Consider the following 16,635-nt stretch of genomic DNA (forward strand, 5'->3'; position numbering starts at 1 on the left):
TGCACAACATCCAATTGCCTTTCAGAAACACGTGTGTAGCAAAGGAAGCTTGAGAGACCGAAAATCCAAAGGTCCAAAAGGAACAACAAATGCACAAATACTACGAACCGTAGGAGTCGTGTAGGCCTTCCAAGGGTCGCACATCGACTGAGTCCATAGTTTCGTTTTTTTGACTAAATGCCTGATATGAGTGCTTCGTTATTCGCACACATCCTAATTGCGAAAACCCGCTAAAGCACTTAAATGTACGCATGCAATCTTTCCAACTTTATGGAAAATGAAGTTTGTCCTCTCTTTTATCAGTTCAAAGGTTTCAAAGAAACATGAAGCAGTCCCTAATGGATGGACTCCCCCCGGGAGACCAGCCTGATCACGGACCTAGTCCGTGGACGACTTAAAGAGACTACCCTCCTAAAACAAGGTCCGTCGGGCAATAATCAATAAAATGATTAAAGTTTAACGCGCAAACTTTTAAAGGATGCTCAGTCACGCATAAAAATTACATAAAAATTATAATACATTGAAGATTTAAACATGGAGAATAATATGACATTGCTTGACAGGTTGGATAAAAACACTAACCGATCTTTATAATAACTAAATAGATAAACAAACAAACAAACAGACAAACAAACAGACAAATAATTGAGTAAATAAATAGATAAATAAGAATAGTAAATATAAAATGTACATATAGATTAAAACAATTAAGTCTTATCACGAGTTTTAAAGTTGTCCATTGCGCAGGCATTCATAATATCAACAGCTAAAACCATGTTCCAAAGTCTAGGGTCAGCGTTCATCCATGCACGGTCAAAAATGCTGCGGAGTGAAATCCGACTGTCACGCAGGTTGTAACGTCCCTGTGAAACCACAAACATATGTCCGGTAGTCCCTGGACTAGGGGTCAGCGAAATGTACCGACCCCTGCTGGGAAGAATAGTCGCGATCAGTCATAGTGATCCGATCTACATCTCGAAAAACTTCTGCCATGGTTTCCATCTTTCTCTTCAAAACTTTCCAAGTACATGCATAAACTCGACAGACACATGCAAAACATAAGGCGAATTTGGTGTTGCTAATTTAAACCCATGACGTTCGAGTACAAACAGATCGTTTTTGTCGACCGTCATGAGGCCGTCACGGGTCTGTTAAGTGACTATGAAATAAATATAGATAACTTCTGTATCTTCCCGTGACGAACGCTTGACGTGTTCTCTGTCACTTAAAATTATCAGTTACACACTGGTGACGACAGAACGGGAAATTCCCAAATATAACAAAGACGTTCACTTTACCTTATTCAGTCACCATTTAGACAGTCTTCACGTCTCACGACTCAAGGTAACGTAAGTATGCTTAATTCAAACATTTTTAGCGTCTTGGCTGTCACAGATTATTTCAATATATGTAGAGCAACATTTTAATTTACAGTCGTCTTATCGCCACTTTCACGAACTTTTTTATGAAAAAAAAATATCGCATCATATTCTCCTATATTTGTTCCTGAGAATACGCAAATTTCATTCTAAGGTCGCTTTTATCCATCTTTAAAACTAGTGGAGTCGTCACGTAGTACTCCAGGTGATGCAGTACGTACGGTTGTTCTTGCCCAAACCAATTAATATTATTATTATTATTTAAATACGCTGACAATGTTCTTATACATTATTGCAGAGTGTAGTAGGGTCGTATGCACGTCTTGTACATTCAACTAAAGAGTAAGTCTCTCAATTTGATAACAAACTAACTAAATAGCAAAGCCGTGAACGAAGATCCTCAGTGCGTGAACGCTGGATCTCACAGGAGATCTAATCAGCCAAACTTGAAAAGTAAAACGGTGAGAAGTCAAAGATGACACAACGTCGTATATTTAAAACAATGTTTCGGCTGGCCAGACCAGCCTTCTTCAGGTTTGGATGTCACTAAATTATCAAAATGAATTACAATTTGATGCATTTGTAGATGAGTGTGAGACTTAACACGTTTTAAACGGAAATAAAAGGCATTGAAGTATACAAGATACACTGATCTTTGCCACACTGTTCGTTTCAATGGTATAATTAGTTAGAACAATTTAAATTTTAATATTATTAATAATACGTTTCTGTTAACGTCACATTCTTAAATTGTTGCCTATCTTAAAATTATTAAAAAAAAACAAAACAGAACAAAACAAAACAAAACAAAACAGTGCATCGACGGCCGTCAAGAATATTGCACTTTTTTTCTCAAGGTAGCGATCAGTTAAGAATCAGAATTTGTGTTTTTGTACCAGTTTTTAATTTCTTGCAAAGCCGTATCGCCTTTTGACCGTTACAAATGATATTCAGTCAGACCGCGAGGTCGGCTGGGCTGTTAAAGATCGATCTTGCCTTTTCCCTTAAGGAATTTAGCTACTGCTGCTCAAGGAATGAACCTGTCTCTGCGAAGCAGGCACACTATCACGCCTGAACTGACCATGGAACGTCACTGATTTGACTTTGACGTTCCTAATAAAGTCCTGCCGTTAAACCGGCGATACCTCGTTGACTTTAACTCCTCACGCTTCGGACTATAGACCTTCGCAGATTTGACTTTAAACTGTACGGTGAGATCATGGCTGATGTAAGAACTGTTGTCGTTTTGATGTTCATACTGATACTGTAAATATTCGATGTTGATTATCCGTCACGTTCGCGTCACAGGTCCGCGTCCGGGCGGCACGCAGTGATCACGAACTTAAGCGTCACGTGACTCGGCGTTCATTGTCTTTCATTTTCTCCATAAGGTCACATAAAATACTAAAGAGTTAATAAATATTCCGATATTTCAGGCGATGATGCCTAGGTAGGAATAGGAACGGTTCTTTCTTTTCTAATTTTTTAAAATGGTTCGGGATGGGAGATAGTGGAAGACATGGAAACGACGTGAGAAAGTCGCCAGGGTAAGTTGAACGGACATTTCTTCTCGGGATTTCCGCTTTCAAGTAACCCTAAGGAAATATCTTAATCTAGCTTGATTTTGAGTGCAGAATTGGGAACAAGTTTTTCAATGGTGCGAGATGGAAGGGAGCGTTTACTGAAGGTGGAAGACATGGAAGCGACGTGTGAGAGTCGCCTGAGGGTGAGTTGAACGTACATTTCATGGATTTCTGCTTTCAAGTAAACCTAAAGAAAAATCTCAATCTCGCTTGATTTTGAGTGGAGAATTGGGAACAAGTAAACAGCTTAAGTCAGCTTAGGATATTTTGAACGAAAAAGTGATAATTAATGGACAAAACAATGTGACCCATGCAAGGTAGAATTAGTGAATGAATCTAAGGAATAATTTGACAAACAAACAAACTAGAATAGAAATCCGCGGAGTACTCCCCGAAATTTCTTTGTAGGGCTGTGCGATGAGTCAGCTTGATTTGAAACACTAAAGCTAATAATTCATTTCGGTTCAAAATACGTGATTTAATTTTTCGATACCCTGTTTTAAGCCTGATCCAAAAATCGATACCCTATTTAAGAACTCTAAAATTAGCCTCTTGTACTTGACCTTATCTGACCAGGAATGGTATCAATTTGCGTAAACATTTCTAATGATAATTATCTTTTAAAACACGCACTCAGGCCAGAGTGCAAAGTGTTAACTATTTCAGACCAAATTGAACAAAATCTACTGATACCCTGTTTCAAATCAAAATAGATGAAAACCGTACCCTTTGGTACCCCCACCCACCCCTCCTCTGGCAAAAATATTATTCTATACGTGCTCAAACCACTGTAATCGAGAAGAAGGGATTACACAGCAAGCCAAGTTTTCAGCCCGTGACAGCTTAGAACATCTGCCCTATGATCCTCCTGTGATCATTGAAAGAAATTGTACCGTCATGATTTGGCTTCAATAGCCCCAGGTTTGTTGTTTTTCTTACCATGTGGTCTTCCAGAAAACAAGAGAGGAAATAATTCGTCCGACACTATTAATAATGGTAATAGGACTGAGTGGAGTTCAATTTGGTCTGTAATCACACGAGTGATTAACAAAATCGGACGACCGCGAAGCGGGAGTCCGATTTGTTAATCACGGGTGTGATTACAGACTGAATTGGACGACACGATGTCCTGTTACCAATTAATCATAACAATTACAATTTCCCACAAAAGCAAAAATTCATTTGAAAAAGAGCGTTTAATAGTCATTTTTAAATATCATAATTAAAAATATGGAGAACAGCTTGCAAAATGGCTGTTAAGTTTCTTTCAAAACAGTCACCAGAGACTAAACCTCCACAATTTTACAAAGTCAGTCTCTTGAATTGGTCACCATAGTAATTGTAATCAATGTTGTGATTGGTGGATTTAGTGGAGAGGACTTAAAATGATTGGCTCATGTAACTGTCCGATTACAGGTGTCCGATTACAGCCAACTGTCCGATTACACTGTCCGATTACAGCTTTGCAGATTAATTAGAGCAAAATACAGCAGTTTATGCACCAATCACTTTTGAGGAAATTGTAATTGTTATGATTAATCGCATAATCATCGTTAATCAAACAAGCAAGTAATTAATCGTTAATTACCCAGCCATACGAAAATAAGGCAGACAAATTGGACACATGGAAATGCGATTTTTAAGAGTAGTTAGTATCAAACGATGACGGTTAAACAGAACATAGAGAAAATAAAACAACAGTAAAATACAGTTAAGTAGCGCCTTTAAGAGTAGTGCTCTTTTTTCCGGGGATGTAGGGATATTTGTTTGCAGGATTTGCGTATTTTTCGCCCAACGCTATGCCACTGCATGTACGTACCTTTCGTGACTAGGTGTCACGTAAGGCGATGTCACTACCTGTACCCTATAAAATTCTAGAAGGCTTACCACAGTCATACGTGTGGCGTCAAGGTCAAAACAGCAAGCGTCTTCCAAACATATTATACGTCCTTAATTTACCTTAATAAAAGATCATCTTTTATTATATATTATATGGTTGTCTCACAAGGACTAGGAACTACTTAATTCACGAATCTGATTGGCTAAATCGATTTTGATTTTCCCATCTAGACCCGTTACATTTTGCGGTGAAAAAGTTGCAAACTAAAATACAAGAATATTGAGAATTTTCTTCCAAAAATATTAGTGGAAGTGCCAAAAGCCTGATGAGGAGAAAAAAGTAAAGAGAACGAGCAAACATGGCAGATTTAAGTTCAGCTCATCGCCGTTCGCAAGCAAAATCAGTAAGCTAGTATAAGCCACAGTTACATTAAACGAATTAAATTGTTCTCGTTTGTCATATAATAAATATCTTGTTAACCGAGCTTAGTCGGTCTGTATGAGAGAATCTTGACCTCGGTCGTGTGCACAAACCTCACTGCGCTCGGTCTGTACTCACGAGCTCGGTCAAGATTCTCCCATACAGACCTCCTGCCCGGTTAATAAGAGCTAATTATGACTCCCTCAATTCCAAGCAAGATAAACTGTTCTGGGCATTTGACGAGAATTCGGCGGGTTAACATTTTCCCACACAAAGGGCTACCCTGGGTTGAAGGTAAAGGTAAAGTCTGCATGCGAGCCAAGTGGCCCATCAGGCCGGAGCTTATCCCGGTATCTGTAGCATGAAGCGACTAGGAGTATTTCTACTCCCCCTGGATGGGATGCTAGTCCATCGCAGGGTTACCCCCCAGCATTAAGTTCGCCGGTACCCATTTATACACCTGGGTGGAGAGAGGCACTGTGAGAGTAAAGTGTCTTGCCCAAGAACACAACACAATGTCCCCGGCCAGGGCCCGAACCTGGACCGCTCGATCCGGAGACGAGCGCACTAACCATGAGGCCACCGCGCCTTCCACTACCCTGGGTTGAAGTACATGCTAATTTATTGCACAACGTGCAAACTTACATTTGATTAGTTATCCACCGTGGAACAGTTTTTGCAACTTTCTAAAAACAAATCACACTTTCCACATCAATCCTGGAGGGAAAGGAGGCGGGGGAAAAGCAAACGCGACTGGAATCAAGGCCTAGGACTTCTCCAAAAGAATAAAAAGGCAACGTTATCTTAATGTTTCAGCGAGAGAATTTTTGATTCTTTCCTAATAGTTTTCTTATCTCTTCTTTGTCTAGCTTGGAAATCATTGCCAGCGAAAAAGATATCGACATGATTGGTCCACAACGCATCAAAAGTACTAGAATTTTAACTATGATATTTCTTGGTTTTATAATATTTTACGCCAATCTTTATTTGCTTAAAATAAAGTGTGTTACGACGAAGGGAGCACCAAAGACAAAATTCAAGAGTAAAGGGCAAGAGAAGGACTCGATCCCACTAAAGCCTAGGCACCGTGAGACGATCGCTGTAGTGCAAGGAAAGAATTTTGCCGCAACAGAAAATCCGCCAAAGGACACAACTGCCAGTGACCTCGCTTTCAAATCAAAACGTTTTGAGAATAGGAAGACTTCGTGCGCTCGAAGAATACGCGAAATAGACGGTGGGATAGTGCTGCTCAGAAACGTCACTATACGTGCAGGGCTTAGCCACGCTAAGGTCCTTGAAATGCACTTGAAGCGTCCAACAGAAAAAGATGAATACTTCAAGCTGGAGAAAGGCTTCTTCACCCTCTACTGTGACGGTGATGTGAACGAAGCGAGGAAGAAATTACAAACAGCAGAAGCTTATTACGTGTTATCCCATTGGATCATCGCTTTTCAATTTGCACATCCATCCCTTTCGCCTCATCGTAGATCGAAGCAGTCATTTCAAACTGGCCAATACCTTGCAATTCAAAGGATCGAATTTGCCAGCGTTTACTGGACAATCATCGACCTGTTGGACATTTTCATCACGACACAACGCATGGGAATCGAACCAGAGAAGCTTAACATAGTTCTAATAGATGCTCATCCTGCTACTCCATTGGACCCCTTCTGGAGCGTGTTGTTCCAGAGGCTGATAAAGCTTGGCACTGATGATATCTTTAAATACTCAAATGACGTTATGTTTGAAAACTTGGCTTGGAGATATCCCCGCGATAATTGCCCATTACTGGACAAAAATGTTAAATCCCTTAAATACATTCAACCTTTCAGGTCGTTTGTGCTGAAGAGGTTTGGCATTCCATCGGAAGTGCGCAAGCGAAACTGCAGTCAATCGCACAAACTCAACGTTCTGGTCAGCTTCAGAAGGGATTACCACAGCCATCCGAGAAAGTCACGTGGTACTGTAGACAGAAAAATCGCGAATGAGGAAGAAGTCGTAAATGAAATGCAGAGTAACTTTTCATCAAAACTGAACATAACCACTGCTCAGTTAGACTTGCTGCCGTTGAAACGTCAGTTGGAACTTGTTGCCTCAGCAGACATTTTCTTCGGAATGCACGGGGCTGCCCATGCATTCCCCATTTTTATGGCACCAGGCGGGGCAGTAATTGAAATGTTCAATTTTCGTTCTGGTAATTGGCACATGGAGAAAATATCTTCGCTTTCCGGACATTCCCACATTATTTGGACAAATACAGATGAAAATGCGTATAACACAAAAACAAAATCCACCACGATTCCTGCGGGAATACCCACGATGCTGTTAAAGGAGGCAATTGAGAAAATTTGTGAATAACAACATTGAAAGAAGTTTGATTTTGATCAAGTTTGAGTAAATATTTATGAGAACAGAAAAATAGAACTGAAAAAGAGAAAGAAACTTGAACTAAAGAAATCATGGCCAGAAACTGAAAAAATATTTGTTTAAAAACAGTATGTATTCATTCATACGAAACTTTTATTTATAAGTGTTGTCCGCAAAACACTGAAATTTTTATAGTAAGCATTTTGCTTAAGTCCATTACAAAGTATTTTCGGAGTGGGTGGTGGTGGGGGAGCGTGGGGGCGTTATTATTTTCAAGGATTATGTGTAGTTTAAAGAAAGATTGCTGAAATGATCTAAGAATAGCCGGATACGAAACAAGCAAGTGCAATAGTCGCTTAGTAAACCTCTTGAGCCCATACAGATAAGAAAATATATATGGGTTATTGACCAAGCTTGAGGTCAAGATGGCTGGGTGTTGGCCAAGTTCGTTTCTTGTGTGTTGATGGACCGAGATGGATATAAACAGGCAAAAAAAGGGCAAGGCCAATATCCAGCTGTCTTGACCGAACAAGCTTGGTCAACAAAGAATTCATTATAGGCCAAAACAGCACTATTTTCGTGCGGGACACAGCGGGTAATCCCTAACTGGCAAGATACCGCCATCTTGTTCGCTCGGGTAGCCAATCACAACGCAGGATTCGGTGCCTCTTGCACGCTCGCTGAGCTAGCGATATAATTATTTGTAATTGCATACTGGAAACACAAAAAATACATAGAAAAAAACTATCCAATGAGAGACTTATCATCAGAACACATTTTATGGGAAGGATTAGTTTTGTTGATTTCTGCGGTTGTTTCCAGGGAAGGGCGGGGGGTTCTTGATATCGGAATTATACGCTCTCCAATTAGCGTTGTTTACCATGCAAGTCATCAGCATCTTCTGATCTTCACATCAGTATCTTTTGAGTAATGAATTGCGTGTTAATTCTAAAATTGGTAGAAATTATTATTTATAAGCGTGTTTTAGTTTTTAATAGGCCACGTCCGATATATCAATACTCTAACATGGCTCCGAGGCTTTCGGGTCAAAAGTGCAAATTTTTTAAGTTTGTTTTGTCTCTCAATTCCCAAAGAGACTTGGATACAAAGAAAACGCAAACAAATGTAGAAGTTTGTCCTGAAAACCTCGAAGCCATGTTAGAATATTGATATATCGAACGTGGCCTATTGTAGCAAAATTCCGTTGCGCATCGCAATATTATTTTCAAATTTCAGTATACGACTGATTTACTTGTATTCAGGAAAGCTGTTGACTTGTTTTAGACCAGATTAACGCCAAGAATTCGTTTTAGAATTGCTTACGAATTTTAATTGTCTTTTGAATTTTTTAACGAAGAGTAATTTTTTTAAGGTGCATGCTTTCGGCATAATAAAGAACAACTTAACATGAATTAAGATTCTTTAAAACTGACTTACAATTCAAAGCCTTTTGCGCTTTGCTATTGATAGATGCTTGTCAAGTTAAATGTGAAAAAGCAAAGTTGTAAATGTTGTTTTGTAAAATTGGACGGTGATAAAACGTTAGAAAAATATAACTTAATTTGTAAAGTAGTTTCTTCTGCATCATTGTTGTCCACGAGTAGAGAAAAAAAAAATGAAGAACAAAAAGACTTTAGCAAACAATGCCAAAGCTTGGCACTGTCTATTGCTGCCGGGATTAGAGGAATGTCCCGGTCCCCGGAGGGGGGGGGGAGGTTGGAAGAATCCTATATGAGGAAGTGTGGGTGGTCGGGGGGGGTGTTCCCATATATAAGCTGGCTATGTGCAGCTGTGAAGGATATAGTTCTCAGGCATCTTAGTCTGGGATAGGGTGTAGAAATCAAACACTTTTGTTCTAGGATGGGGCCAGTGTATAAAAATTTTTCTCTCGACTGAGGGTTCTTTACCCGGGGTTTTATAATAGAAATTGAAACTCGGAAGTGACTTCGACAGTGAAAAAGAGTCCGCATGGAAAATAGGTAGAGTCTAAGTTAGGGTAGGGGTTTTTGGTTCCTAATCTAGAATAGAGTTGCAAAGTCAAGCTGATCATTGTCTAGGATAGGGTAGGCGTTTCAATGTACCAGCGGCACACCCCTACCCAAAGATTCACAGAGTCGCCCCCTTCTCCGGGATGCTCGTAGTCGGTTCGTTGGAAATCCCAGATAATGGTCTTACTCACTAGGGTGTTAAGAACGAAACTCGGCTCTCTTCGTGGGAGGCGCGGTGGCCTCCTGGTTAGTGCTCGTCCCAGGAGCGAGCGGTCCGGGTTAATTTGTATTTAATAGTTTGTTTTTTCTTGATTGTCGATCGTGCAACTACGTCAAATTAATTGATTAATCTTAATTTATTTAAATTTCTATACCTTCATAAGGCTCTTATAATTTGCTTTTTCTGTTTCTTTTTCGTAGCGTACCTGTAAACTAGCTTTTTAGCTAAGCGTACCGACCACGTTAAATATATTGATTGATTGATTGTTTGAAAATGCATTTTGAAGGAATTCCTTCGTACGTTTCCACTAATGAATACATGAATTATCTTATCATTCCACCCCAGAAACAAACTAGACCTGCTTAGGTCCTAAACCAAGAATAATAGCTAATTTGCCGAGACAAGAAAGGCCCAGTGATTAATTACTACTTTAAAATTCAACTAGCGATAACTACTTTGAAATTTTGATATTACTGAGCTATGACTGAACTGACAAGGCTTACAACCAACTGACAACTGATCTCATTTTCTATTTGTCCTTTTCAATCCTCTATTCTTCATTCTCTTTTCCTTTAATTTTCGTCGCTTCCATTCTTCATTTTTATTTCCTTTACTATGTATTCTCAGCTAACTAATCTTCATTGTTGTTTAGACTAACACGGGTCAAGCACTGTCACTTTCTTTCTTGTCGTAGATGTCTTCACTGATTCAAAGACCTTCAAACTGATTTGATAGTTTTGCTGGCTTCCTGCAGCTATTCGATCGTAAGTATAACAGTTTACCTTAAGAGTATAGTCATATATTTGTACTTTCATGAAAGATTATCAGAAACAATGAAGAGGTAATCTGTGGAGGAACGTTCCAGTCACCAATTTTCTTCGCTTCATGAAAACCCAACGGGTGCAATCAAACTGAACAGAACAATACTCCAACAAAGCATATTTTAACTCCTTATCATATCTGTGTCGCTCACGTTTTACCATATGATCGCTGGATATCGATCTACTTCCTTTAAGAACAATGAAAATGGCTTTGATACAAATTTGATGCGTATATGTAGGATAACATGAAAAAATCCAAACATTTTTGCAACGGTTAGTGATTGGTAGTCATCAAATGTCCTAATAAGGTGTTGGTATTAAATCGACTTGGTGAAACATCGTCCAGCGTGTTATACACTAACAACGATTTCAATATGCGAAATAGCAAAATCAGTGCATCAAGCATTCCTTGAAGTAAAACCAACTGCCACTTCTCACTTTGACCGATAAATCAAAGCTTTGTCCCAGTCTTAAGTACATATTTTATCACCGACTCGAGTGACCATTTGAGGTTGTATTTAATTGATAAAATTTTCAGACGAAATATTGGTATGTCTTTCGAATCCGTGTCAGTAAATTGTTCCAGTTCGTTTCCTTCGAGTTGAAACTCGTATTTCACTTTTTTTTGTGAAACTGACTTTTTTCTTTGGTGCCTGGCTACCAGCTGATACCAAGCGGCCCCCCCCCCTGGGTCTAACCCTTGGGGGCGGGTTGAGTCACAGAGAGAGGCATTTTTGTGAGTAAAACTGGTCATTTTCTTTGCAGGACAGCCTGGCAGCCAGTTAGCCAGAAACAAGCAATGCGGGAGAGTAGGCTGTGTAGTGACAGACTGCATGTGATTTGAGTGAAAAAGCCTGTGTATTTTCTTGGAAAAGTGTCAGGGTGGTTGTGTTGAGATTAGCATTGTTTTCATAAATCCAGACATATGTATATAAGCAAAAAAATAGTTTTAAGGTATAAGACTACCTTAAAGCAGGTTCTGTGGAGTCCTGGGCCCCCAATTTTTTTTCGCCTTGGAGCCGAAAAGAACCCCAACGTTTTAGGTCTGGAGCCAGGATTAATAAAGCCCTATGGAACTGTAGTGACGATTGCCGCGATGAAAAATCTACCAGGCTTATGTGCGTCGATGTTTGCCTGATCAAGGTTTTCCGGGGCATTATTTCATTTTGCGCGCTCGTAGTGATCATATGGAAAGCGAAGGAATCGCTCGCCCTTTTTTTGTTTCAATCATATGGAGACAAATCATATGGAGACAACCCATCACTGATCGTAGTGGCAACGTTCGTTACTTCTTATCGTGAGCTTTATCTTTCGCGTGATCGGAACGATTAACGATAGAACGATGTAAACAAATTACAGGCGTCTCTGAAATGAAAGAAAAATTTTATGTTCCTAGCAGGATTCGAATGGGTCTTTAATACAGTCTTTGGCCAATAATAAACTATTTGATCACCAAGCGTTATTATGAGGACAATTTGTTTTGGTTAATATTTACAATTCAGGCTTACTGAGATGGAAGTGAACATAAGCCGTATTTGACCCGAGGAGATGAGGAGCATAAAGTGGCCGCACTGACTGAAATTCTTTCTTGTAAAAATAGCATTTTATATATAATTAATCTAAGTGGTCAAGCTGTGTGACTTTTCGTAGAAATTACCCTGGAACATTTTTGTGTATGGATTGCTTGGTCTCGTGACTTGACGTTTCTATGGCAACCGTGTTGTGACTATCAGAAGGTGTATTTACATAGTGCGTTAGGGTTTCAACTTTTCTTGTGACAGCTGAGAGCGTTCTTATAAGCCTTCAGTGATTGTGATGATTACAAACCTGGGCCGGGTTTAAGACAGCAATTTAATTGAATTTTTCTTTATATGCTTCAATCGTCTTCAGGCCCTTTTTTTTTTGCAAGTATAATGCGAGAGTGCTGAGGCTTCTCAAAATAATTTTGATCGTTTAACGCGGGACCGTCGCGAACAAAACAACATAATATCATTCATCAAACGAACGCCACTGATTGCTCAGCTGTAAAAGTATATTAATTTTAATTTCAGTCAGAAAAATTGTGGACACATGCAAATGTTCAGATTTACAAAAATTAAAGCTTCGAACTATTAACAAAGGAAAAAACGTACCTTGCGTATTGCACTGATTAAAGGTCATTTGTATAGAAAGGGGCAGCTATATACTACTCCGATCAAGAAATCCGATATTCATTGGTTTGGTTCTATTTAATCCGGCGGAAAATGAATATATCTTATTATCTAAGTGGGAATTAATATGGACCTAAACAAACTAAAAAGTAACTGAGAAATAAGGAATAGTATTACGCTACTCAGCTGGTTTGTACTTTACTTGACATACTACTTCTTTGGCAGGAACCAGTCAGAATATTTCTTTCAGTATTTTCACAAATTGGCCCGGCTGTCACGGTGACATTCTTTGCTCCCCATTTTCTCTTGTACTGGCTGTATATATTTTGCTGGACGTGTCTTATCCCGTGTGACGTCAGAATACGACTGCGGCTGTCCAAACATATTACAAGCCTTTCAAAATAATCTAACTCCAGTTCAGCACTGCAATTCACAGTGCGGACTGTAAAACTGCAAAACGACGATAGTTTCTTTAGTAAGCAATGCCTCGTTATCGCCACCGTTGTAGTCAGACGACAAGCTGCAGCGGGGATATCTTATTAGCTACAGACGTTGGCCAAAGTTTGGAAGTCAGTAATTTTCATCGCATGACATAATTTTCATTATACATGCTTCAATTACCAAGGTAGGTGACGTTGCATGAAAGCTTTAAGGGAATTGTTTTATGCGATTTGTTCGTCTAAATGCCTTTTAAACACTATATAGGTGACGTTGCATGAAAGCTTTAAGGGAATTGTTTTATGCGATTTGTTCGTCTAAATGCCTTTTAAACACTATATGGAGTTATTTCCCTTTCGAATCATATCATTATCATTGTGAAATGTTTCATGAATATTCTCAGCAGCGATGTGAAGTATATCTGAAATAATTCATATTTGAACTGCGGTTGTAGATGAAAGTGAAGAATGATCATCGCAGTAAATTTTCCAATTTAAGCAATTGGAAAGAAGAAGCCTGAAAAAAATCAGGGCTTCAATGGGATTCGAACCTGTGATCTCCGCGATACCGGTGCGATGCTCTACCAACTGAGCTATGAAGCCACACATTGGGAGCGAGGTCAATTAATTGAGCATCGCACCGGTATCGCGGAAGTCACGGGTTCGAATCCCGTTGAAGCTCTGATTTTTTTCAGGCTTCTTCTTTCCAATTGCTTAGATTGGAAAATTTACTGCGATGATCATTCTTCACATTCATTCTCAGCAGTGTTTGTCTTGTAAGGGAAAATTATATTTCAAGCTCTGTTCGAAGACATTGTGACCTAAGTGCAAGTCTGTCGAGGGGAAAATAAATCGTAACTTGGTACATCTGGATGTGGTGCTGAGTAGATCACTGTTGCCTCAAAATTCAGGACTAGCATAGAGGGCTAAGTCTTTGACACGTTGGCGCAACTAGAATTGAATTTGTTTATATGCAAAATCCCAAGATAGCCTATCCTTTTCCTCTGATTCAACCTTAACTTAAATCCAAGCAATTTGCATGAAGTAAGTAAACAAAGCAAGCGTAATTTTCGCTGCGAAAAACACTACATTCTGCTAAACATTTGCCTGTAAAATGTTTCGTGAAGAATCAGCATCCTCGCTCAAATTAATTAGAAGACAGTATTTCTCTTTCGTGTTGCTAAGAAAGTAGATTTAAATAGTCAAATGTAATTCAAATTCAAAAGATCAGATTAATCTAAGTAATTTCGTGGATTAAAAGCATTCACCTGTCTTTTTAGTTCTGTTGTTAAGTAACACACAAAAGAAATTGTCTTTATTTCTATTTCGACGTTTTGTGTGCCCTTAATTTCTATACTAAAGCACTTTTTTCCTGCAAGGCTTAGCTATAGCCAAATTGCGGCAAAGTAAAGAAATTGAAAATCGATTTTCAGCAAATCAGGTCCTATACACAGGCTTTTTGTGGCGCCATTGCCACCGGGATTTTTGTCACGCTTGGATTGTAACTCCATTGCAACGAATAGCATGTGCGAAACAAATGCTTATTCCAGTGCGATTCGGTCGAAGTTTCCGGGTGATATCGCCAAAGGTTTCCTGCTTACCACGAAAATAACACTATCCGGCTTGAACATGCAGTTGATACAACTCCGTTCTATTTATCACGTTTCGCTAAAATCCTAGCGACATCGTGTTCAAATTAAATTGCAGCTGGTTACACCACGAACGCAATAAAAGGCCACAGCGGAAATTGCGACAAAATTGGCAGCAAAAATGGCCAAAGGAAGCCATTATATTAGGAACGTGGATTTCAGTTACCGCTTTACCCCCTAGCGTGGTTTACAGAATAAAACTGAGAATTGTCCTCTTGCCACCTTGGTAACCTAGTTTCAAGACATGAGAGAACTTAGCTTTGATGAGATGTTTACAGAGGGTCAACTTATTGAAATTATTTTATAGCTCCAAAGCTTAGGGGACTTTTGAAACAAAAGAAGTGACATTTATTGAAGTGGAGGCACGAATAAATGATTTCTAAGGCTCCAAGGCTAAAGGGACTATTAAAACAAAAGAAGTGACATTGAAGTGGAGGGTTGAATAGATGATTTCTTTCGCTATGTTAAAATTTTGGCCTATTTGTAGCAAGGGTACTTAATTTGGACTCTCCTATTCCACCAACAATGCCATAATTTGCTATCAATGATACAAAGGGGTGGCTCATAAAAAGCGCTGCAGACCAGGACGCAATGTTTTTTTCCCATCAATGTTGCCGGTTTTCACGTGACTTAATCATATTTCGAAATGAAGGAAAAAAAAAAAAAAAAAGAAATAAAATTAAAAATCAATCAATCAATCAATCAATCAATCAATCAATCAATCAATCAATCAGTCAGTCAGTCAATCAATCAATCAATCAATACAGTCGAACCTCCCGTAAGCGACCACCCAAAATGTCAAGCCTAGGTGGTCGCTTACGGGAAGTGGTCGCTTACCAGAGCTTAGACCATATTGGGTTAAAATTTTGCCTCGTTAGTATATGGTAATTTATGACATTTAAGGTCGTCTCTTGTAAGACTGAGAGGGTACAGTGTATGTGCATTTTTTTCTCTAGATTGTTAAATGTTTTATTAATGCGAAAAGTTAATTTTGAGAAAACATCAGGTACTATCCAGGAATGCAGTATGTTATAACCCCTTATTATCCAATTTCGCTCTAATATCTGTGAAGTGGTCGCTCACGGGAGGTTAAACGTCGCGGTCGCTTACAAGAGGTAGTCGCTTACAAATATTCCAGATATGGTGATTTGACTTGGAAACTTTTGGTCTTTAGGAAAACTGGTCACTGAGGAGAGGTGGTCGCAACCGGAGGTTCCACTCTGAATAAAAAAGCCTATCCTACTGAGGTTTTCGCTTCATCAGTTATAGAACCATAAAGAACTTGACGTCTTACACAATTTTAGGTCGACAGAGTTCTTTGTGATATATCAAAATTTCTCACAAAAACACTTTATGTGCAAGTCCTTTGACTTTTTGAGTCTCGCGAGCAGGCGATTAAAACATCCAGCGGTAACAAAGGGGAAGTAATTACGCTAATTAGACACATTTTGGAAGGCCAAAAAAAAAACTCACTAATTTTTAATGCACAAATTATAGGACTAGTTCGATTTTTCAAATGTGGGAAAGATTGTACTCTTTTATAACTAATTACAGCCATTACTTCGATTTCGTGTTATAAACGTCATTCCGAAAAATCAGGGGCGGGGGAGAACACTCTGCGACGCCTGGCACTTTTTTTGTGTCTGGATCATCCAACAAAAAGTGACGTCACATCCGGTAAACAAGCGGGTTGAGTGACAAAAAAAAAATTTGACTGCGACACAATCGTTCTCCCTGTAAGTAAAACAGCAATATTTCGCAATCGGCGGGATATTTCTAAC

General features: G+C 39.2%; 1 protein-coding gene across 2 annotated transcripts; it reads left to right on the plus strand.

The window, feature by feature from the left end:
• Window positions 1-1,249: 1,249 nt before the first annotated feature.
• LOC145491517 (EGF domain-specific O-linked N-acetylglucosamine transferase-like) lies at window positions 1,250-9,886 on the plus strand. Of its 2 annotated transcripts, XM_081470763.1 has the most exons (3): window positions 1,250-2,926; window positions 3,014-3,105; window positions 6,092-9,886. In XM_081470763.1, the coding sequence occupies exon 3, from the start codon at window positions 6,126-6,128 to the stop codon at window positions 7,578-7,580; it is 1,455 nt and encodes a 484-aa protein (XP_081326889.1). In that variant the 5' UTR covers window positions 1,250-2,926; window positions 3,014-3,105; window positions 6,092-6,125; the 3' UTR covers window positions 7,581-9,886. The 2 variants fall into 2 exon arrangements, with proteins under 2 accessions (XP_081326889.1, XP_081326888.1); XM_081470762.1 differs by having other exon boundaries at window positions 1,250-3,105.
• Window positions 9,887-16,635: the final 6,749 nt, after the last annotated feature.

This window comes from Orbicella franksi, chromosome 6, assembly GCF_964199315.1.
Source record: "Orbicella franksi chromosome 6, jaOrbFran1.1, whole genome shotgun sequence".
Taxonomy (NCBI): domain Eukaryota; kingdom Metazoa; phylum Cnidaria; class Anthozoa; order Scleractinia; family Merulinidae; genus Orbicella; species Orbicella franksi.

Bases quoted from the DNA above. Each gene is read 5' to 3' on its own strand.
- LOC145491517 (XM_081470762.1), top strand. From the start codon at position 6,126: ATGATTGGTCCACAACGCATCAAAAGTACTAGAATTTTAACTATGATA.